This window comes from Brachypodium distachyon, chromosome 2 (assembly GCF_000005505.3).
Source record: "Brachypodium distachyon strain Bd21 chromosome 2, Brachypodium_distachyon_v3.0, whole genome shotgun sequence".
NCBI lineage: Eukaryota > Viridiplantae > Streptophyta > Magnoliopsida > Poales > Poaceae > Brachypodium > Brachypodium distachyon.
Genome location: NC_016132.3, coordinates 24,248,290 through 24,271,023, shown reverse-complemented (window position 1 = coordinate 24,271,023; position 22,734 = coordinate 24,248,290). Strand labels below are relative to the sequence as shown.

The 22,734-nt window shown below is 45.8% G+C and overlaps 1 protein-coding gene and 2 pseudogenes across 1 annotated transcript; all 3 read left to right on the top strand.

Moving 5' to 3' along the window:
* The first annotated feature begins 714 nt into the window (after positions 1-714).
* Positions 715-3,507, top strand: LOC100844464 (endo-1,3;1,4-beta-D-glucanase). Its single transcript, XM_003568435.3, has 7 exons — positions 715-1,108; positions 1,212-1,233; positions 1,796-1,922; positions 2,216-2,306; positions 2,392-2,481; positions 2,561-2,661; positions 3,155-3,507. Exons 1-7 carry the CDS (start codon positions 958-960, stop codon positions 3,293-3,295), a joined length of 723 nt encoding a protein of 240 aa, XP_003568483.1. The 5' UTR covers positions 715-957; the 3' UTR covers positions 3,296-3,507.
* A 153-nt stretch (positions 3,508-3,660) lies between these two features.
* LOC100823558 lies at positions 3,661-15,448 on the top strand (annotated as a pseudogene).
* An 846-nt stretch (positions 15,449-16,294) lies between these two features.
* On the top strand, positions 16,295-20,867 carry LOC100823249 (annotated as a pseudogene).
* Positions 20,868-22,734: the final 1,867 nt, after the last annotated feature.

The following is a 22,734-nucleotide window of genomic DNA, read 5'->3' as shown; positions in this document are numbered from 1 at the left end:
TTAGTACTTTTCAGTACTTCCTATTGCTCCACCATTGGATCAACTAGGTTGGACGGTTTTTAAAATCGTCAACCATTGTAAAACTTGTACCAACCTTGAGGAGTGTCATCATGGTAGTTTTGTTGATTTTACTTTTTAGTTGTGACTTGTGAAAGGTTTTGCCCCATATTATTATTTTCCCCGAAGTGGTAAGATGGCAGGATGATGTGGTAGCTAACTGGGCAGTCAACCCGAACATCAGGGGTGTACCAAATTATGTGAAGTTCTATTCCCTCAAATTAATTGGCACAGATTTAGTACATTTTGTACTGTAGTAAATCCGCATCAATTAATAAGGAATGGAGGGAGTATCCAATTATGCTTATGTTAATCCTGTCATACCCAAGTTTGGTCCACTTTTATTAATTTTTGTCATTTTGGTGTCAGAATTTGACGGAATGTATTACTATATGCATCGATTGCTATGCTCCCCCCTTCCTACTCCATCTAATTTCATCGAGGTGTGAAATTTTCCCCAAAAACCACGCAGCCAAAGTTCTTTTCTAGATATTGTCAAAAAGTAAATTTTCTTTTGGAAAAGTCCCTTATAAAAAAAGAAAAGGAAAATAAGAGGCAAAGCCGGCCCGGCGGCCGGCCTGTAGGCTGTAGCACCCGAAGACCTGAAGCACCGCATCAAACGTTTTGGATCAGCAATGAGGTCAGCCGGAGCGCGGGGCCTCGGTAAACCGACAAAGGCCCAACAGATTTCTGGAACCTCCTCCTCTTTCCCCACTTGGACGAGAACAGATTCGAAACAATTTCGCCCTCAAGCGTCCGCTGTCCTTCTCCCCCCATTTACCTCGTGTCGCTGCGTTGTTGTCGCCTGGTCCTCCTGTCTGCTTTCCAATCTCAACTTCCCAAGCACACCACTAGCCCCCATCCGCGCAACCAGGAGAGGAGGAGACAGGCGGCTTGACTATGGCAAGCCCACAGTGCTGCGCGAACCCGCCGACGCTGAACCCTGCCGGCGGGGAGGGCAAGGTCGTCGACAGCTTCGGCGGGATCAGGGCGTACGTCGCCGGCGCCCAAGAGTCCAAGGCAGCCGTCATCCTCGTCTCCGACGTTTTCGGTAATTAATCGTTCCGGTTTTCCCTCTTAAGTTATTCCGCATATCCAAATTCTTTCGCTGGACATAGCAACGAGTGACACCCTGTTTCGTCTTTTCCTTGCAGGGTTTGAAGCGCCGAATCTGAGGTATTTATTTTTGTGCTGTTGCGGTTTCGATTTCGCAGCGACATCTTCGGGTTTAGCAAACTTATGTCTCTGGAGTCAGTAGGGTACCGCGATTTGCTGTTGTCGGGCTCAGGCATTCATCACTGGTGAAATCATTAGGGATATGCTGTGGTAGTGAGTGGTGAGAGTCGTTCATGTATGGACTTTCGGTCGTCTTTTTTATCCTCAGCCGCCATCTTTAATAGTTTTGTACTGTGTGGCAAGCAGTCACCGTGCATGAGTATATCCATTTGATCAAACACAGCTCCTGATTTTTAAATTGGTACAGGTATAGGTTTTTTCTTATATGATGACATATGCCTTCTTTTGAGCACTTCAGTTACTCAAGAAGATTACAGGACTGCTGCCTTGTTTAGGGGATGAACCATAAATTAGAAAAGGCAGCTTATGATAAAAAAAAACTGTTCTGTTTAGGGGATAAACCATAAATCCTGCATGCATCAGCATGTGACTATTCCACAAACAAAACAATACAAGATATCAGCTACAAATGGATTCTGATGTAATTTTATATCTCATGAAGGAAGATAGCTGACAAAGTAGCTTTGTCTGGATACTTTGTCGTGGTGCCAGATTTCATTCATGGGGATCCATATGTGCCTGAAAGTGTTGATAAACCAATAGCAGTGTGGATAAAGGAGCATGCCCCGGTTTGTCCTCTCCTGATTCCCTGAAACATTGTTCTTTTTATTTTTGTAAAATGACCAGGTCACCTTGTTTCAATTTATGTTTGGAGTATATGTTCCGAGATCTTTCTGATTCCCAAATCATGACCATTCGCCTTTGATTCGGATTCAGACAGTGAAAGTTGTAACTAATGTAACCAGGGGTGCGGAAATCCTGATTGCAATTTTCTGACATTACTTCCTGCTGAAAGTAATACGACAATGATGGTTCTGCTAATCTATGCAGTGTATAAATGAACAGATGTTTCTTTATGCAGGAAAAAGCATTTGAAGAGGCAAAACCAGTTATTGCTGCTCTAAAGAAACAAGGAGCCTCTAGCGTTGGGGCTGCAGGTTATTGCTGGGGTGGTAAGCACTGTCGTGTTTATTGATATCTGAACTCAAAATTGAAAGGTTCCCGCTAAGTACCGTGTTTCTTCTCTCTACATACCAGCCAAGGTAGTTGTAGAGTTAGCGAAAGCTAATGAGATCCAGGCAGCCGTTATGTTGCACCCTTCTTTTGTAACTGTTGATGATATCAAAGGTAAAATTTCTTCCGTTCTCAAAATTGCTCAATATGAAAGGTTTTGAATGCTTACACTATGACATGTGCTATATGTCAGAGGTGAAATGCCCCATCGCTATACTTGGAGCTGAAATTGACAAAATGTCCCCACCAGAAGTGGTCAAGCAGTTCGAGCAGGTTCTATCCTCCAACTCAGGGGTAAGTTCTCATCTTGAGCTACCTGATTTTTCAGTCAACCATTTATTTGAACTCTGCAATATATGATATAACTAGGGTTAAACTAAGCTATTAATCTGCACGATTGTCAAACTTTATGAGCCCCTGCACTTAGCATTTTAATTAGATTCATATTCATAAACCAGTGGTTTGGGCAGCTGAATATCTTTGTTTTTGAAATTAAGAAGGTTACTGCCTTTTATTCACTGGAACCTGTCAAACCAGAAAGTAAAATGATAAACAACGGAAAGATACAAAATCCCTCCGTTCCTAAATTCTTGTCGTTGTTTTAGTTCAAATTTGTACTAAAACAACGACAAGAATTTAGGAACGGAGGAAGTAATAAATAGAGAAAAAGAAGTTGTAAAGTACAACAGAATGTGGATAAATGGGAGAAACACGTTACCGGTGAGAGATTGTTGCAGAGCTGGAACTCAAAATCTTTCAATCTGATATGTTATATTTGGGCCTCCAGGTTGGTCACTTTGTGAAGATTTTCCCTGGAGTTGCTCACGGATGGACTGTGAGATACAACAGCGACGATGCCTCTGCTGTGAAGAGCGCCGAGGAAGCCCTGGCCGACATGACTAGCTGGTTTGACCAGAACCTCAAGTGAATCTGAAGCAGCAGCCCTCTTATAATAAGCTATTGCCTTCGGCAGTCATCATGCAAGCATCCGGGGTTTATGTTATGGAATTAGATATAGGATCTGTATCTTCTGCGCAGGCTTGCTAGCAGTATGACATCCTCATTTTGGAGTTTCCTTATGCTGAACGTAGCACTACTGCACTGAAATAAAATGTGATATTTGCTGGTTTCGACAACTGATACGCCTCTAACTACTCAGGTGATTGGGTTCGTCCCTTTTACGATATCATAATGATTGACTTCGTTTGCACAAAAGCAGCAAGGGGATGTACAATTGTAGAGAAGGTTTCTTCTCTACCGTGCCGCACCATCCTATGATTGCGCTAGCATATAGGGGTTGGTATATGTGATATTGGGATTGGAGTTTGCAAATATCTTTAGTAAAGGGGCAAAGCAAACCAGATTTTTTTTTTCCGAAAAGGAGGGCAACCCTTGGCCTCTACATTGATAAATGCACACAGCCATTCAAAGAGCACCAGATGGGCCGTCTTTTTTATGTCTTGGTCACAGAGATTGACACTTGTTGTGCGACCATGCTCATGCGTGTAGCCTATCAGCCATCAATATTCTGCTCTGCCTTAGGCGCCAAAGAAAGAACTGAACGCGCCAACCAAACCTTCGCCAACTTTGATGTGTAGATCCCTTTGGGCGCTTGTGTAATTGGTTTCTTTCACATTTGTCAAGTCCCTTCATCCATCTACCATCAGACATCAGCGCAAACCAGCCAGCCAGAGGAAGCAAGAGATAGGCGTACGTGAACGTGAGGATGGCGAGTCCACAGTGCTGCGCGAACCCGCCGACGCTGAACCCTGCCGGCGGGGACGGCAAGGTCGTTGACAGCTTCGGCGGGCTCAGGGCGTACCTCGCCGGCACCCAGGAGTCCAACTGTCCAAGGCTGCCGTCATCCTCATCTCCGACGTCTACGGTAATTAGTTGTTTCTGCTTTCCCCCACTACGCCAGAATGGGTTACTGGCGCACGAGCTCCAATGACGGTATAGCTGGTCCAAAAAATTCACCGCCACTGGACGTCGTTGGAGGAATCCAAAACGAATACCAGTGGCGGGTGAGCAACCACAGCCACTGCTAGTAGAGCACCGGTGGCGGTGAAAGCACTCGCACGACCAGCACCGCCACCGGTGCTCTAGCACCCGTGGCGGTGGTCGTTTATTGCCACTGGAGCTCTTTAGTGGTCACCAGCGCACGATCTACAGTGGCTGTTAAAGTGGTCAAAAAAACAAACCGCCACTGGTAAGTCGTTGGAAGAATCTGAAACGAGTACCAGTGGCGGTTAGCTTCCACCGCCACTCGTGCTCCTAGTACCAGTGGTCGCATCAGTTAAACACCACGGGTGCTCCTCAGAGTTTCACATCCCGGTTACCAGTGGCGGGCAGATTCTTTGAACCGCCACTAGTAAGTTATCTACAAAAGCAAAGTCACTGTGGCCTTATCTTCCTCAAAAGTTCTCGTGGCTACCCGACGGCTACGTAGTGACTTACCAGTCATACGCAATGAACGGGCATACGTACTACATCAAGGATCAAGATCGTAAGAGCAGTTACCAAAATAGCGGTATAGTGCTGGTTGCTGAGACTAGTTCTGATAACCAAGGCACTATAGAAGCGTACTATGATGTGATCGAAGAGATCTGGGAGCTTGACTACACCTTCACCACCATCTCCATGTTCCGTGTCAGATGGGCACGTGATGTCAGACAAGAAGATCATAGATTCACAACAATGACCCTGCCTCGTGAGGTTCCTCGTCATAAAGTGGACGTGAAGAAAATCCCGGCAAGATGGGAACCATGGCAGTTTGCTTCAAAATGCAAACAAGTTTTCTTCATCGATGACCTGACAAGCAAGAACCGTGTTGTCGTAAGGAGAGGAAAAAGAAGCATAGTTGGCATTGACGGAGTTACTTCACAACAAGACTATGAAGGCTTTCCTGATCCAACGTCAAAGCAAGAAAAAGAAGAAGCATCACGGACAATCCAGACAAGGAAGAAGTCAAGACTTGAGGCAAGAGAGGAGGCATACGCTAGAAGCGGCCACAGCGAGACCCTAACATATAAGAGGAAGGAGAAGACCAGAAAGAAGAAGAAGGACAAGATTGTGGAATAGTTGAATATTTGTGTATCTTTTCGTAGTTGATGTTTAACGATGCTTTTGAATGGAAAATTGTAACTTGTATTATGTCAAATTTGAAATCAAAAGTCTTAAATATGTTCTGAATTTGAAATAACTTGTTCAAATTTGAAATCAAATGTATAAAATATCTACTTGTTCAAATTTGAAATCAAAAAGATGTTCTGAATTTGAAATCAAATGTATCAAATATCTACTTGTTCAAATTTGAAATCAAAAAGATGTTCTGAATTTGAAATAACTTGTTCAAATTTGAAATCAAAATGTCTTAAATAACTTGTTCAAATTTGAAATCAATTGTCTTAAATAACTTTTTCAAATTTCAAATCAAATGTATTAAATAACTACTTGTTCAAATTTGAAATCAAAATGTCTTAAATAACTTGTTCAAATTTGAAATCAATTGTCTTAAATAACTTTTTCAAATTTCAAATCAAATGTATCAAATAACTACTTGTTCAAATTTGAAATCAAAAATATGTTCTGAATTTGAAATAACTTTTTCAAATTTGAAATCAAAATGTCTTAAATAACTTGTTCAAATTTCAAATCAAATGTCTTAAATATGTTCTGAATTTGAAGTAACTTGATCAAATTTGAAATCAATTGTCTTAAATAACGTGTTCAAATTTCAAATCAAATGTCTTAAATATGTTCTGAATTTCAAAATAACTTTATCAAATTTCATGGAAAAAATTTAGCCCACCCAGTCAACACAACTTTTGGGGTTCGGGCCCAGCCCGGCGAACAAGGGAGCTGCCTACTACCTATTAGTGCAGGTTTGACCGGGCCCACAGTGCTTTGACTGAGCCCACCAAGTATTCGGAACAACAACCGGGCCCACCGGCCAGGAAGAGAGGTACGCTAATTGATTCGGAAGTGAAGAAGCCTATTTATGTTGGTCAGGTCCACTGTAAACAAGCGAGGTGGGACTAAACTCCCTACCCACTTTGCAAAAGCTCGCTCTGAGGAGCACTAGTGGCAGTGAAAACGCACGAAACACCACTAGTATGAAGCACTAGTAGCGGTGAAACGCAGCAAACCGCCACTAGTATAAAGCACTAGTGGCGGTGCCGAAAAGAAAACGGCCACTGGTATGATTCGCAGGAGCTATTAAATTCATATTATATTCTCTGGGTTTTAAATAAACACTAGTGGCGGTGACTACATAGAGAACCGCCAGTAGTACGAAGCACTAGTGGCGGTGTTCGCAATGAAACCGGCCACTGGTATGATACGCAGGAGCATTAGAGACCCTAAGTTTGTGTACCGCATATCAGTGGCGGTTCTCCTCATAAAAACCAATATGCTATTAAATTCATATTATATTCTCTAGGTTTTAAATAAATACATCACCTGTTCTTTTATGTGTATAATAAGATTGTTTATTCTCAATAAACTTTTGAACCATAAATTCAAATGTTACATACCCTAATTTCTATGATTAAGTGTCATTATGTGTGGCTTTTGTGCTATAAAAATTCTATAAAATTCAATTTTTCTCAAAAAAATTGTCAAATTTGGTGTGGACACTTCCCTATTGCTATAGAACACCCATAAAAAAAATTCAAGTTCAAACAAAAAAAACATGTCACATTTGATTTATGGGGTTGGATGGTTTCTGAGAGATCTACCTAGATGGTTCCAAAATGAAAAACCAATGTGAAAAAAATGAAGAACCAAGGTGCATCCTTTTGAATTTTTGGACAAAAATTTATATGTAAGATTGTTTATTGATAGAAACATTTCATGCAAATATTCAGATCATTTTGAGCAAAATTCAATTTTATAGCAATTAATAACTTGAATATGAACAACATAATCATATAAATGGTTGATGATATTTCTGTATTTAGGTTTCAAACTTTGCATGGGACATGATATTAGTAATTTACACTCAAAAGGACAGGTGTTTTAATTTTAGGATGTACACATAATTTAATATGAATTTAAAACTTGATTCAGAAATTAGTATCAGTGCTAGATACAGGAGCACTGGTGCAGCACCCGTGGCCGGTGCTCGCTCCAGTGCTATAGGCACTGAGAAGCACGGGTGGCGGTTGGAGGCACAAACCAGCCACTGGTGCTTTCTCTCGGACCGCCACTAGTGCTGCTGTGGTATAAATAGATAGCGACGGGACTTGGCAAAATTTCGAACACTCGCCCGCGCGTCTCACAGACCGGCAGCGGCACAACGAACCCTAACGCGAGCGAACCCCTGCCCCACCGCCGACTCGTCGCCGCCGCCGCCGTTCCCCTCCTCTTCCCCACCCGCCGTTCTCCTCCGGCCCCTCCTCTTCCCCTTCTCCTCCCCGACTCGCCCCCCCCCCTCGCCGCCACCATGGTCCGCACTCGCAGGACCGGCCTCCGCCGTGGCTTCTCCACGTTGTCGGCCCCGGCGGACCTTCTGCCCCGCGACGAGCCGACGGAGGAGGCGGTGCCGCCCCGCCGCACGGCGGATTTGGGCCCGCCGGATTTCGTGGATTAGGTCCGAAATTCGGCGGCCAAGCCCCCCCGCGACGACACACCGCCGGGGTCCCCGGCCGCCGGCGACGAGGTAAGTTCTAGGGTTAGAATTTTTTTTTATGTTTACTTTTACTGTTTGCTGTTCTAGGGTTTACTATTTGAGACAAGAATTCTAGGGTTTGCTATTCTAGGGTTAGGAATTTTTTTTGTGTGAATGTGAGATTGTTGGACAAATTTGAGACAAGAATTTAGAATCGGAGGAAGTACATCCGTCCAATAATACGAGGCATATTAGGATTCGGTTGAATATATGTCATATAATGGATATGAATATATGTCATATAATTATATATTAACAGAGTAATTTGTGGTCAAAGCATTGGTCATATATGTCAGATAATGGATATGAATATATGTCATATAATTATATATTAATAGAGTAATTTGTGGTCAAAGCATTGGTCATAGGAAAGCTAATACGCCACATATTGTTGGTCAAATTAATAGAGTAATTTGTGGTCAAAGCATTGATCAAAGGAAAGCTAATACGCCCCATATTGTTGGTCAAAGGATTCGGTTGAATATATGTCATATAATGGATATGAATATGCATGACGGTAGGGTTAAGGATTAGGGCGATTAGTGTATTTTTTTTGATACAATTGAATATGCATGATGTGGGGCCTGCCATCGCGCTGAGGGAGTATATGTGGGTGGGTAATTTTTATGCAGGTTTCATTATCGGGTAGACCAATTCGCTAGCTTTATAGCACGGGTCATGCCGAATTTTTCTAGATTTACAGTAGGGTCATGCCGAATTTTTCAATTTTTTAAAGTAATCCATGTAAGGGCATTGTATAGGAAGCTCATGGTCGCGATGGAGAAAACCCTGAGGACTCACCTTAGGGTTCTTCGTCGTTGAGCAAACCAATAGCCCATAGCCAAGACAACGAGCCTGAACACGGCGGCGGTGATCCTTCGGGCTTCAACGCAGGCTCTGAGGCTGCCACGTCGCAGGCTACTTCTAAGAAGAAGAAGAAGGTGCCGCGTGGGTCTAACAAGCCGGCGGAGGAGAAATTCATTGTTACCAGGACTGACGACGTGGGGAAACCCAAATCACCAAAGAGAGTCGCGTCGTGTTTTGCCAACACTTGCAATGCAATCGTTCGCGAGTTCACGAACATCAATCAAAGATGGACCGAGGTTCCTGATAGCGTAAAGCAAGATTGTTACGCCAAGGCATGGGAGAGGTTCGAGGTGCCTGATCTCGTGCTCCGTGAAGAAGTATTCGGAGCGATGAAGACCACAATGCGTAGGGGTCAGAGCAATTGGGGTACCAAGGCCAGAGCTTTTTTGAACGAAGATTGGGAGTCGGTGATTCATAAGAAATGGCCAAGGATCACAGAGGAAGAATGGGAGGAGTTCAAGGAGAAGGAAAAGGATCCAAATTTCAAAGCAACCCAAGAGTGGTACGCGGCGCTACGTGCCAAGAGGAAATTTAACCACCGCCTTGGCAGTCGTGGTATCGAGGAAAAGAAGCCGGTGTGGGAGAAGGAGGACGCCGAGCTTGCGGCAAGAGGGATAGTCCCTCTTGTCCCAACAATGCTCCGTCATGACCGGTCCACCACCTTTGTGCAGAGTACCATGACAAAAGAACAGTGGGCGGGCCTGAAGCCTATCCGCGACGACCAGAAAGTTTTAATCGTAAGGCCTCAACCGCCACTTCTTTTTCAGTTTAGCTTCTAACACACTCACTTATAAATTGGCACCGACTTTGTCTTATTTTACGACTAGGTCGCCGAGTTCAAGTCGGAAGGCTCCCACGACGAGCTCCATGCACTGTGGGATTCACCACTAAGCTATGCTCTAGGAAGAAATGAGCACGGGGGCCATATTCGAGCCTTAGGAACCGGGGCCCTTCACCGCAAAGTCTTTCCTCAAGAGAAAGAAGCCTGGAGCCGTAAAAGAAAGGCCGAGAAGCACGAAGAAATAATAGAGGTGGCGAAAAAGACGGTGAGGGAGGAGTTTTTCCTTGCTTGAAAAAAGCAAGGGACTCCGGCCAGACTATGGAGGAGTTCGTTGCTACATATGATGGCAACCGGGGCGCGACAGCGAGGCCTATGACTCCAAATGATCATCAGTCGACTCCGAATCATTCACCGCCACCGTATAAGAGCAGTGCTGGCTCCGGCACCGAACTCCCGGATGACCCTGATGGCCCATCTGATGACATCCCGGTAAGCTCCTTACTGGTACCATAGTATATATAGATACTCAATTACGTCATTCTTCACATCATAACACTAACATATGTATGTTAATTTGTTTGTCACGCATAGAAGAGTATTAAGTGCCGGATATTGATGCCATCCACTGAGAATCCGTTAGGTGCACGTGGTCTGCTGATGCTAAGAATGCCGGTCGTGCACAACACGCCCATGGCCCCGCATCATGTCAGGGTGCAGGTGGACTACATGCTCCCAGAATTTGACAAGACGCCGTTCCCTTATCCTCCAGAGGAGGAATCAGTGACTCTAGGGCAATGCCGGGGCATGCACATCCAGTGGCCCAAGAGGTTGGTTGCCCTCGCTACCCAACCTTCTCCCTCTCCGTCGTCTCCCGGAGCGTCTCCACCGGCTTCCGCTCGACGACTTCCCTCTCCATCGCCCCTTGGCCGATCCCCCAATAAGCCGGCACGTCCGGATTCACCAACGTTGGGGAAGGGAGGCTTCGATTTCGAACCAGCGCAAGACTGCAGCTATGATGACGCTGCACCAGCTCATGTGCCGCCGCCTAATCCGTCGCTGCCCCACCGTAAAGACAGCCAACCCTCACAACCACCACGACCTGCACCCGTGCCACGGAAATCTGTGGCCGGTGCGCTGGAGTACGCGTCTGGCAAGCAGGTCTCCCAGACCTTTAAGGATCAAGAGAATGCCAAGTTTTTGAAACGCCGGCGCACCAATAAGAGGGGGGTCCAAAATCAGCAAGAGATCCAGTGACTCGAAGAGTAAATAGTTGGACTCAATTGGCAAGAAACCCAGCAATCCGCCAATAATCGAAGAGAATTGGGAAAACCGGCCAAATATTTTGAATATGAAGCCCCCTCCTGTAGCTGGTGATTTAGTGGGCGGAGCCTACTTCGTGGCCAGGGAATTCGATAAAGTGTTGATGTTCTACCCTGGACAACCGATGGTCAGCCTTAAGGACCTAAGGAGCCTGCCGCAAGAGATGCAAGAGCTACATGGCTACTACATGGCATCATCAACTAATTCTGCACAACATGGTGAACAGATGAATGTGAAGGTGCCAGAGTATTATGGCTTCTACGATGCCGAAACGGGGGACCTGCAGACAAAGGAATTTACCTTCGGCGTGGACTTCCTTGACTTGTTTCACGTGTTCAACCAGAAGTGCTTAGACAACAACATGTTAAGACTCTGGTGTGTATACTTCACAAGGGAGTCCTTCCGCCTGAAAGAACCACACGTTGCCATCGGCGATCCTCTCCTGTTCAGCAAAGCAATCATCGGTCTAGAAGAATGGAAACGGGGTTCGAGAGAGCAATTTCATACCTAGCTAAGTTCTTCACAATGCACAAGCAACGCCGTTATGTTCTTACACTCTACCATTTAGAGTAAGTTATTCTCACGACCATTTCTTTCTTTCTCGTTCCATTAAGTTGTTCTCTTTTCGGTTATAAATGTGTGTTCTTTTTGTAAACAACGAACATTGGGTGGTGGTGGCCTTCTCTTTCGAAGAAGGGTCGGTGACGTATCTTGATCCACTCCGATGGAAGAAAGGCTATCAGCAACGCGACTTCAAAGCCGTCGGAACACTCTTCGAAGAGGCGTGGAAAAAGGCGATGACTAACTATGAGTCGCCAAGCTACAGCAGGAAGAAAATAACACATCACAGAAACTTCCCATGCATACAACAGCCGCAAGGGACGGTCTTCTGTGGATACTACTGCGCGTACATCATCCGCAATTGGATCACCAATTTCTAGCCCAAGACGAAGATGACCTACCAGCAGATGGTGGATTATTTCAAGACGGAATCAGAATATGGACACAACCCAGCTGTTCTTGTGTTCGATATTCAGAGGGAGATAGCTACCATTCTCAACAAAGAGGTCCTGAAGAAAAATGGTGATTTTTATGAAGGCAGGGTTGTGCCAATGTATTAAAACTTTGATGTACAATGTTAAATATTGAATATCTGTGTTTTTGTAATAAGTTTTGTGAACGGATGCTGTTATCTATCATGGATGTGTGATTTTCTCATATATATTGCTGTTATCTATCATGCTGTTATCTATTGCTGTGATGTGATATATTGTTGTTACATGAATGTTCTAATATAAAAACAATATTTTTTTTAAACCGGAAAAGAACAGTGGCGGTTCCTGTTCACCGCCACTGGTAGAGTACAGTGGCTGTTGCGTCCCATCGCCACTAGTGCAGTACCAGTGGCGGTGACAGAGAACCGCCACTGGTGCTACGAAAGCATACCAATGGTGGTGAGGCATCACGGCCACTGGTATACCACCAGTGGCGGTGGGTAAGCACCGTCACTGTAATGTACCAGTGGCCGTGATGACGCACCGCCACTGGTATGTAACAGTGGCTGTCCTTCCCATGGCCACCGGTGCACTTTCTGAAGCTCCCTACGGATTACCAGCGGCCGTTGTGCAAACCGCCACTGGTGCTGGCTAGCACCGGTGGCGGGTGTTATCACCGCCACCGGTGCTCGTTAGCACCAATGGCGCAGGCTTAGTGGCGGTCCGGGTTACCGCCACCGGTGTGTAATTCGGACCGCCGCTGATAACCTTTTCCCGAGCAGTGCCCTCTCAAACTCAAACTCTTTGTTACTACCCATAGGCATATATGCAAGTTCCTTCGATGCGTCATGTGTGACACCCCGTTTCGTGTTTTCCTTGCAGGGTTTGAAGCGCCGAACCTGAGGTAATTATTTTTGGTGCTGTTACTGTTACGATTCGATAAGAAAGCAATCACTGCAGTACTGCATGAGTATATATGGATCGATTTTCTTTTCGTCTTGATTTAGTGGATCAAACACAGCTCGTGAATTTTACTCTCCCCGTTCCATAATTCTTGTCTCAAATTGTCTAAAAATAGTGTATCTATTCCTAAGAAGCGTCTAGATACATGTAATATTTCGACAAGAATTATGGAACGGAGGGAGTATATCGGTACAGGTATAGATTTTTCTCTTATGATTGAAATATGCCCTCTTTTGAGAACTTTAGTTTATAAAAATGACCGGAGTGCTGCTTTTCAATTACAAAAATCAGAGTATGATTACAAACTGCTTTGTTTTGGGGCATAAACCATAAATCCTGCATGCGGCAGCACGTGACTACTCCCCAAACAAAACAATACAAGAGATGTCTTTGTATAGTTATGCTTTGCATTCTCTTCCTTTTTACCTTTTCTAGTTTTATTTAGCTTTGTATGTACTTGGGCTATCTTAGAGTCTTCTTGTTAACAAAAGCGACACGCTCGGCATGTTCGAGAAAAAAAAATTAATTCAAGAGCTACCATTAAGTGTAGGCTATGGTGGAGTGGACTGCCAGGGATGTGTTCTCACCCACTCATGATGGCGGCATAGTCTCAGAATTGGCGCTTGACTGCTTTGATCGTTTTTGTCTGACACCTTTAGATTTATTTTTAATCTTGACATGGTTTGGTTTGGCTGTGCATCTTATATTATGCAAAGGCCAGGGTTTGTTCTAGTGATGTATGGAGTTGCTATGACATCAAGTATAATAAAGTTCCATTTTTAATTTTTTTATGATGTAATTTTTTATCTCATGAAGGAAAATAGCCGAAAAAGTTGCTTCGTCTGGAAACTTTGTCGTGGTGCCAGATTTCTTTCATGGGGATCCATATGTTCCTGAAAACGCTGATAAACCACTAATAGTGTGGCTAAAGGAGCACGCCCCGGTTTGTTGTCTCCTGAATCCTCATTCCCTGGAACATTGTTCTTTTTCCTCTTTTTTGTAAATTGTTCAAGTCACCTTGTTCAATATATGTTTTGAAATATCTTCAATTCCCACCGTGTGACATCGCTGAGCTTAGTACTTTGACTCAGACAGTGTAACTGACGTAACCAAGGGTGCCGAAATGCTGAGTGCAATTTTCCGATGTTACTTCCTTCTGAAAGTAATAGACAAGGATGGTTCTTCTAATATCTGTAGTATATAAATGAACAAATATTATCTTTATACAGGAAAAGGGAGTTGAAGAGGCAAAACCAGTTATTGCTGCTCTGAAGAAACAAGGAGCCTCTAGCGTTGGGGCTGCGGGTTATTGCTTGGGTGGTAAGCACTGCCGGTTTTCTTTACATCTGAACTCAACATTGAAAGGTCTAGCCCGCTTAAGCATCGTGTTTCTTCTCTCTACATACCAGGAAAGGTAGTTGTAGAGTTAGCGAAAGCTAATGAGATCCAGGCAACTGTTTTATTGCACTCTTCTATTGTAACTGTTGACGATATCAAAGGTAAATTTCTTCCTTGAGAATTCAGGATGCAGAATTCTCAACATTGTTCAATAGGAAAGGTCTTGAATTCTTACACTATCACATGTGCTATTTGTCAGAGGTGAAATGCCCATCGCTATACTTGGAGCTGAAATTGACCAATTTTCCCCACCAGAATTGGTCAAGCAGTTTGAGCAGGTTCTATAACTCAGGGGTAAGTTCTCGTTTTCAGAAACCTGATTTTCAGTCAGCATTTACTTGAACTCTGGAGTATGTGATGCAACTAGGGCTAAAGTAAGCTATTAATCTGCCCAATTTTCAAACTTTATTAGCCCCTGCAATTAGCATTTTAATTAGATCCATAGTCATAAGCTATTGGTTTTGGGACCTGAACATCTTTGTTCTCGACATTAAAAAGGAAAAGGTTTCTACCTTGTATTCACTGGAACTTGTCACCATGACAAAACAGCCGAAATATACATAAAATAAACTGAGAAAAAGAAGAGAAGTTGTGAAGTACAATAGAATGTCGATAAATGGGAGAAACAGTTTACTGGCAAGAGACTTTTACAGCACTGGAGCTCAAAATCTTCCATACTGATATCATGTATATGGGCCTACAGATTGGTTACCTTGTCAAGATTTTCCCTGGGGTTGCTCATGGATGAACCGTGAGATACAAGAGCGACGATGCCTCTGCTGTAAAGAGCGCCGAGGAAGCCCTGGCTGACATGACTGACTGGTTTAACCAGAACCTCAAGTGAACCTGAAGCAGAAGCCCTCCTTCTATAATAGGCTATTGTCTTCATCAGTCATCAGTCATCATGCACGCATCCGGGGTTTATGTCATGGAATTAGATATATCAGTATCTGTATCTTTGGCTGCGCAGGCTTGCTAGTAGTATGACTCCCTCATTATGGAGTTTGCTTATACTGAGCACAAGATTATTGCACTGAAATAAAATGTGATATTCGCTTGGACAGCTGATAAGCCTGTAACTTCCCACGTGGTTGTGTTCTTCTCTTTTTTGCCATCATAATAATTGGTCTCATTTGCACGAAATCAATAAGGACTTGTATTATGGTAGAGAAGATTCTCGGGTTTATAAGACCTACGCGAAATTTTATGCCAAATTTTGATCAAAATTTACGTTAGTAGTACGAGGTTATTGTGGAAAGAAATGGTATTGTTGAAATTGTATTGAGACACACATTTCAATAGTATAACTTTTATATGAGCCATACTTGAAAGGAGACATCCTACGTTTCCATGGACTGATGATTCCATAAGAATTTCTTGGGATTTAGCAATCTACATTTAATCCTCCAATATTTCTGAAAAATCGCCAATTTCAAAAGGACCTCACTGTCTCTGCCTTTTTGTTGCTGTGAGATAAGCAACCCAAATCACAACCTCATAATAATAAACTCAATGCATGGGTGAAGCCAAGGAAACACACCATTAAGACAATTCTTTAGAATTTATAGTGTCTTTACATACTTTCAAGAGTTTTTTTTTCTGTTTCTAATGAAGATTAGCAAAAAGTCATTGGTACAATTTGACACCAATAAATATATGCCAGCTCCGCCTCTGGCAACGGCAATGAGTAGAGTATATCGTTAATAGTAAGATACTTTGGGTGTTCATGCTAAATCAAAATAATCATATTCATATCCATCCTACTCTCAATAGTTTGTTGCCAAATATAAGACGTGGTGGCCCGTGTGTAACTAAGGATGGATTGACCAGCGTCATCAATTTGTAGGAGTACATCTTTACGGAGGTAAAAATGTGAGTACATCACTATAGATTGCTACTGACTTGGCTCACATGGGCGGCTGCTAAGCCTACCTACCCACCCATTATAAGACTCGAAGCTCTGAATCAAAAGTCCTTGAATCCAAAAAAGCACTAGCACGTGATACAGTCATTCTCAATGTTCGGTGTATAGGCCGAATTCTTCGCCTTCCTACCAGTATAGGCAAGGAGATCAAAGCCATGGGAGCTCCGAGTCTGGCCACGGCCATCCTTGCCGTCCTGGCCGCGGCGCTCGCCGCAGCGCCAGCTCGCGCCCAGAACTGCGGGTCGCAGGCGGGCGGCGCGACGTGCGCAGACTGCCTCTGCTGCAGCCAATTCGGGTTCTGCGTGTGAGCAACCCACTAGATGTACTACTAAATCATCATCTGAATCGAATTACAACTCAAAGAGTACAGGAATCACAAGAGGGATTGGAGGTGGAGAGGAAGAACATGAGAGGAAGAAGAAGACAGAGCACGCCTAGCCAGCCTCGACCGTAGCCGCCATCCTATTCGTTCCAAGCCAAGTCTCGATAGAGCAGCTCCTTAGGTATTTGTATATGTCCTCGCGTGCCTTACAGGTGGAGCCGTGCCTAAGGAAGCTGGTCGATGGGTCCGTGTAGACAGAGACGCTGACAAGCCCCCCTCCATAAAATGCGGCTTGCCCTCAAGCCGACTCCATGTCAAACCACCAGGGTCCCATGATGTGCGCGGGGTGAGTCGAAACCATATTAGAACCAGTTCTGGATTGAGGCATTCCTTGTAGCCGACATTGTGACAAACCACCGGGATCCCAGGGCGCTTGCAAATCGAAGCAACACTGGAGTATAGCTACACTTCTCTTTGCATGAGAATCGTCACACCTCACTGTTGCTGTAGAGAATGGTTGTGCTGACTTATGTCCACCGGCAGAGCACTCCAATTCAAGTGACCATTCAACCTTCCATTCGATAAGATCAGAAATACACTGAACCATATGCCCAATGAAACAGGAGACAACACAAGGAACTATCAGTCACCATCTCCAGCTCAAAAGAATGCCACTTATAACCCGGTTGTCCTGCAGCAAGTAATGGAATAAAAACTAGCACCAGCCCCAAAACTCTGAAGAACAAATTCTGATCTGCGCGTGCACAATCAGATACATCAGGAGCTCGAAGTCCTTCACCGTGCATGTATTTTACCATGTGAAAGTGCCCATGGGTTGCAACTGCTCTAGAACACCCATAACTGTGCAACCAAGCAATTTCACACTGAAATAGTTCAGAACAATAGGAAACATCCCCAAGAGTGCAAAACAGAAACATAATTTGCATGCGTTTTGCTGGAGGGAAATCCATAGGCCCGGGTAGAGGAATGCATCGGTTAAAAATAAAACGGTTCAACCAGCTAATTATATATTGTTGATGCTCAACTGTTTGTTGTTCAGAATCCCACTGTAATGCCAAGCACTCATCACTGCTAAGAGACTGAAATGCATAGTGCAATAGTGCCTTACCTAAGGACCAAGCTATCCTCCATTGCAACAGCTCAGTCATATTGCTTAGAATTGTGGCCCACTAACACCATTCCTGAGCTTGAGCAGTCACAAGTCATGTCAACACAAGCAACATAAATAACCAAGTGCAGGGTTGCGACGGAGGAAGAATTGTGAACCATGACAAGGCACATTGTATAACCTAAAATCAGCACCATTTGCTGCAACAGTATAGTGCCAACTTGCTGAGTTTGTAGTGGCCGGGAACTCTCCATTAGTAACACTGCAGGGTGAATGCTCAAGTAAAACGAAATAACAATAATGCTGCCAGGAAGGCCATGGTTTCAGCTCCACTAAGGATACCCATAGGTCATGCATGTTGAGAATTCTGAAATTGCAAATCCATGATTCCTCAATTGGGCAGTGACCATGCAAATATGGACCTTGAGTAGCAAGAGTAGAAATGGCAGTTAATTGGTTGCTATACCCATGCAGAGTACCACCAGGATTCCAAGGAAAGGACAATGTAGGAAGGAAGCAAAACTGTCGTAGCAAGCAGACTCCATAGAAACTAGCTTGCACATGGGAAGGCCAAATCAGGCACAGAGCATGATGAACATCCTCTGGACAACCGAGAACAACTGGGTATCCAATGAAGCAAAACAAAGGTCTTGGAGAACTATAGACTTCTATGCATCTTTATCTTTTGTCACAACAGAATCATCCTTCGCGGATTTGCCATGCTGCTCGGCAACGGCCACAGACATCTCATGTGCATCGCAACTGCTGGGGGGCACTGCTGCAGCAAGGGCAGCGGCGAGCACCGTAGACGCTGCTGCGTTAGCGTCGCCACTCAGGCACATGGGGGAAGCCGCCAGGGAAGTGAGGTTCATGTCCTCAGCCTCATGCGTCACGCACACAGTCAGGACGTCCGCGGATGAATTCGGTGTGGATGTAGATGAAGCTGGCACTGATGAATGAGTGCACGGGCTCGTTGCTGTGCTAGTGTCTCCACTTGTGCACCCAATCGAGCAGGTGGTGTGCACCATGAGGGAGGGATCGTTCGCGGACAACACTGATGCACTGGGCTTGATGGCCGCCTTCGTTGGCGGTGGTGACGCACTGAATAGCGACATGCCAGGGACACAAGCTGGTGCCTCATGGCGCTCGGCCGAAAAGAGAGTTGCAGACCAAGCAGCATACGGTGTGTCGTCGTAGAAGTACGTCGGAGCCAACTTGTCCTCCGACGGCGTCGTGATAGCGGTGTAGATCGGCGGTATGAGGTCGACGGCAAGGAAGCAACACCCATCGTAGATAGCCTGGCCGTCCAGAGCATCACGAGCACGGGCCGCCTCCCACCGAGAACGGAACTGTACGTACGCCTCCACACCGTACATCCCGTCCACCACTCTCTCGAAGACACACATCATGTCACCAGCACCAGAGCAACAAAACAACTGGCGGAGCATCTGTACGGTCACTCGATGGAGCACATCGGTCATCCTGATGTGAAGAACACCTCCTGGACACGCGAATTTGTGGGTTGGCATTTTGTCGAACAGTTGGTGGGTGGATATGGTGGGGTGGACAGAAGAAAAAATTCCAGGCGTAGGAACGATGGCTCTGATACCAGATGTGAGCAACCCATTAGATGTACTACTAAATCATCATCTGAATCGAATTACAACTCAAAGAGTACAGGAATCACAAGAGGGATTGGAGGAGGAGAGGAAGAACATGAGAGGAAGAAGAAGACAGAGCACGCCTAGCCAGACTCGGCCGTAGCCGCCATCCTATTCGTTCCAAGCCAAGTCTCGATAGAGCTGCTCCTTAGGTATTTGTATATGTCCTCGCATGCCTTACAGGTGGAGCCGTGCCTAAGGAAGCTGGTCGATGGGTCCGTGTAGACAGAGACGCTGACACTGCGGCAGCACACCCGCGCCCTGCGGCGCCGGCTTCCAGAGCCAGTGCAGCGGCTGCGGGCCCGGCCCAAACTGCGGCTCGCAGGCCGGCGGCGGGACGTGCGCGAACTGCCTGTGCTGCAGCCGCTTCGGGTTCTGCGGCAGCACGGCCGAGCACTGCGGCGCCGGCTGCCAGAGCCAGTGCAGCGGCTGCCCCAGGCCCGGCCCACCTCCTCCTCCGGCCGGCGAGGGCGTGGCGTCCATCCTGTCCAGGGCCCTCTTCGAGCGGCTGCTGCTCCACCGCAACGACGCGGCGTGCCTCGCGCGCGGGTTCTACACCTACGACGCGTTCCTCGCCGCCGCCGCCGCGTTCCCGGCCTTCGCCGCCGACGCAGCGGGGATCACCGTCGAGACGCGGAAGCGGGAGGTGGCCGCGTTCCTGGGCCAGACCTCCCATGAGACCACCGGCGGGTGGCCCACCGCGCCCGACGGCCCATACTCGTGGGGCTACTGCTTCAAGCAGGAGAAGGAGCCTAAGTCCGACTACTGTGAGCCCAAGCCCGAGTGGCCCTGCGCACCCGGCAAGCGGTACTACGGCCGCGGCCCCATCCAGCTCTCCTAGTAATTCCCCATCTCTGTACATTCTATGCAATGATTTCGATTCTTTCCACTCTTATTTTGAACATCTGTTTTGTGTTTAATAATCAATCCATCCACGACCAGCAACTACAATTACGGACCAGCGGGCCGGGCTATCGGATTGGACCTGCTGAACAACCCGGACCTGTGGCCACGGATCCGGTGGTGGCATTCAAGACGGCGTTGTGGTTCTGGATGACCCCACGGAACAACAAGTCCTGTCACGCTGTCAACATAGGGCAGTGGACGCCGACAGCGGTGGACGTTGCAGCCAGGCGGGTGACTGGGTACGGCATGATCACCAACATTATCAACGGCGGGGTTGAATGTGGGATCGGGCCAGATCCCAAAGTGGTGGACCGGATCGGTTTTTACCGACGCTACTGTGACGCATTGGCCGTGAGCTATGGAAACAACCTCGACTGCTACAATCAGAGACCCTTCCCCAGTAGCTCCTCGGTTGGGTTTGCGGCACAGTGAAAATGGCCGGTGAAATAGTAGTACTCCATATATTGGCTAGCATTGTAAGCTTGTGACTTGTGAGCCATGAGTCCGTGACTCTGAACCACACTTAATTGATCACCAATAATCAATTGACGAATATTTTACTACCCAATTCTTAATATGTTGTCATTTTTTATTTTGTTTTTGTTGCCTCGCATTTGGTCCAGTGTGGCATCAGACATGAACCATGCAGGGGCGCGAGGAGGGAAGCAAAAGGGCGAAGTTGGATTGAGATCGTACATGTCTCAATTGGTATGTGCGCTTTGTCGACGGTTTGTGCCAAGCGGTTGTAACCCAATCAACGATAAGTGGGCCCATTAGATACCCTTGTTCGTAATGGTAATCATGCCACTTCTTGCTAAATTTTTTTAAATAATACGATTTTTTTAATTATTTTTAAAAATAATATGCGTTTCTAATTTTTTTTTAAATAATACGGCCTCGGCCTGGGCGAGGCCGATTGGGCCCAGTCGACCTCGGCCAGGCCGACTACAGGCCGCCCGTCTCGCCCGTGGGGCACCCACGCACCAGTCGGCCTGGCCCAGGCCGACTGAATCCCAGTTGGCTTCGCCCAGGCCGACTGGATTCAATTCATTTCGAAGTAATTCCATATTTTTCTTCGGATCCTTCCGGTCTTTTGAACTAAAATACTCGACAACATGGATAAAAGTAACACGCCGAATCCGATTGGAAGTAATTAGTCTTCGCCGCTAGTTCGTTGCATGATCAACGCATACACGGCCGAGGCCCATTTTTGTCTCGAATCCTTGCGGGTTTTTGAACTTAAAGACTTGACAATTTGGATAAAGAGTAACATATATCGAGAAATTTCTAAACAATTTCTGTGTCGATTCTTTGCGGTTTGTTTGAACTGAAAGACTTGATATTTGGATAAATTAACATACATCGATAATGTGCTGGTTACGGAACCAAGGCACGAGTAAATTATACATTGGTAATACCGCAATTGGACATAATTAAAGATAGCAAATACATAAAAACACAAGCACTACTGAGTCCATTTAGGCCATTTTCCGCTCGTATCGTCACGTTCTTCTGCAGCCTTTGCCACGGCGGCCCTTTCTCTTTGTCTCTCCCTTTCTACCTCACGAGCATCATTGCGCTTTCGTTCCTCCTCTTGCATCTCAAGCGCTTTCTCCCGGTTTTTCCTTAGTACTTGTCAATCCAACGACGTTGTTCCTCCCTATGCTCTTTCATCTCTCTCTCTTGCTCCTCTTTCTCCTGGGCTGCAGCTTTTTCCGCACGCTCCTCCGCGTGGAAACGCTGCCATGCATTTCGGAACCTTGTTTTGATCTCTTCCACCGCCCAATCCGGCATCTCTGTGTCAATCCAACGATACCACGTGCATAGAGGCGGAGGAGACTACAAAAAAGACTACTGTTACAAATCTGATATGACACAAAAAACATGTTTTAGAACACCTAAATGTGCTTACCGAGGCTTGTCGTACGGCGAAACCGAGACAAGTGGTTCATACTCGTAGTTCGCGCACATGAAAAACCTCATGCCCAGCTTATCTGAAAAATCTGTCACCTCCTTCACCTTGCATAGATTGCCACACCAACACCTGAGATGTTCCACCCCCCGAGGCAACATCGCATCTTTCATCCTCCTCAGCCTCTCGCCCTGGTCCGAGCAAGGCAAACTCATTTGGGGACACTGAAATATTGGAAAAAACAGTAGTGGGAAGGATGCTTGGATGACTACTGGAGATGAGGTATTTATAGGCTCTCAAACTCATTCTCCCGCCACCGTTTCCCTCCTCTTTTTCCCGCCTCCTTTTCGCTCCACCGTTTCCTGCCTCCTTTTCGCGCCACCGTTTCCCGCCTCGTTTTCCCGCCATCGTTTCCCGCCTCGTTTTTGCGCCACCGTTTACCGCCTCCTTTTCCCGCCTCCTTTTACCGCCACCGTTTCCCGTTTATTTTAAGTTGTCGGTTTTAATTTCAGTCTTTC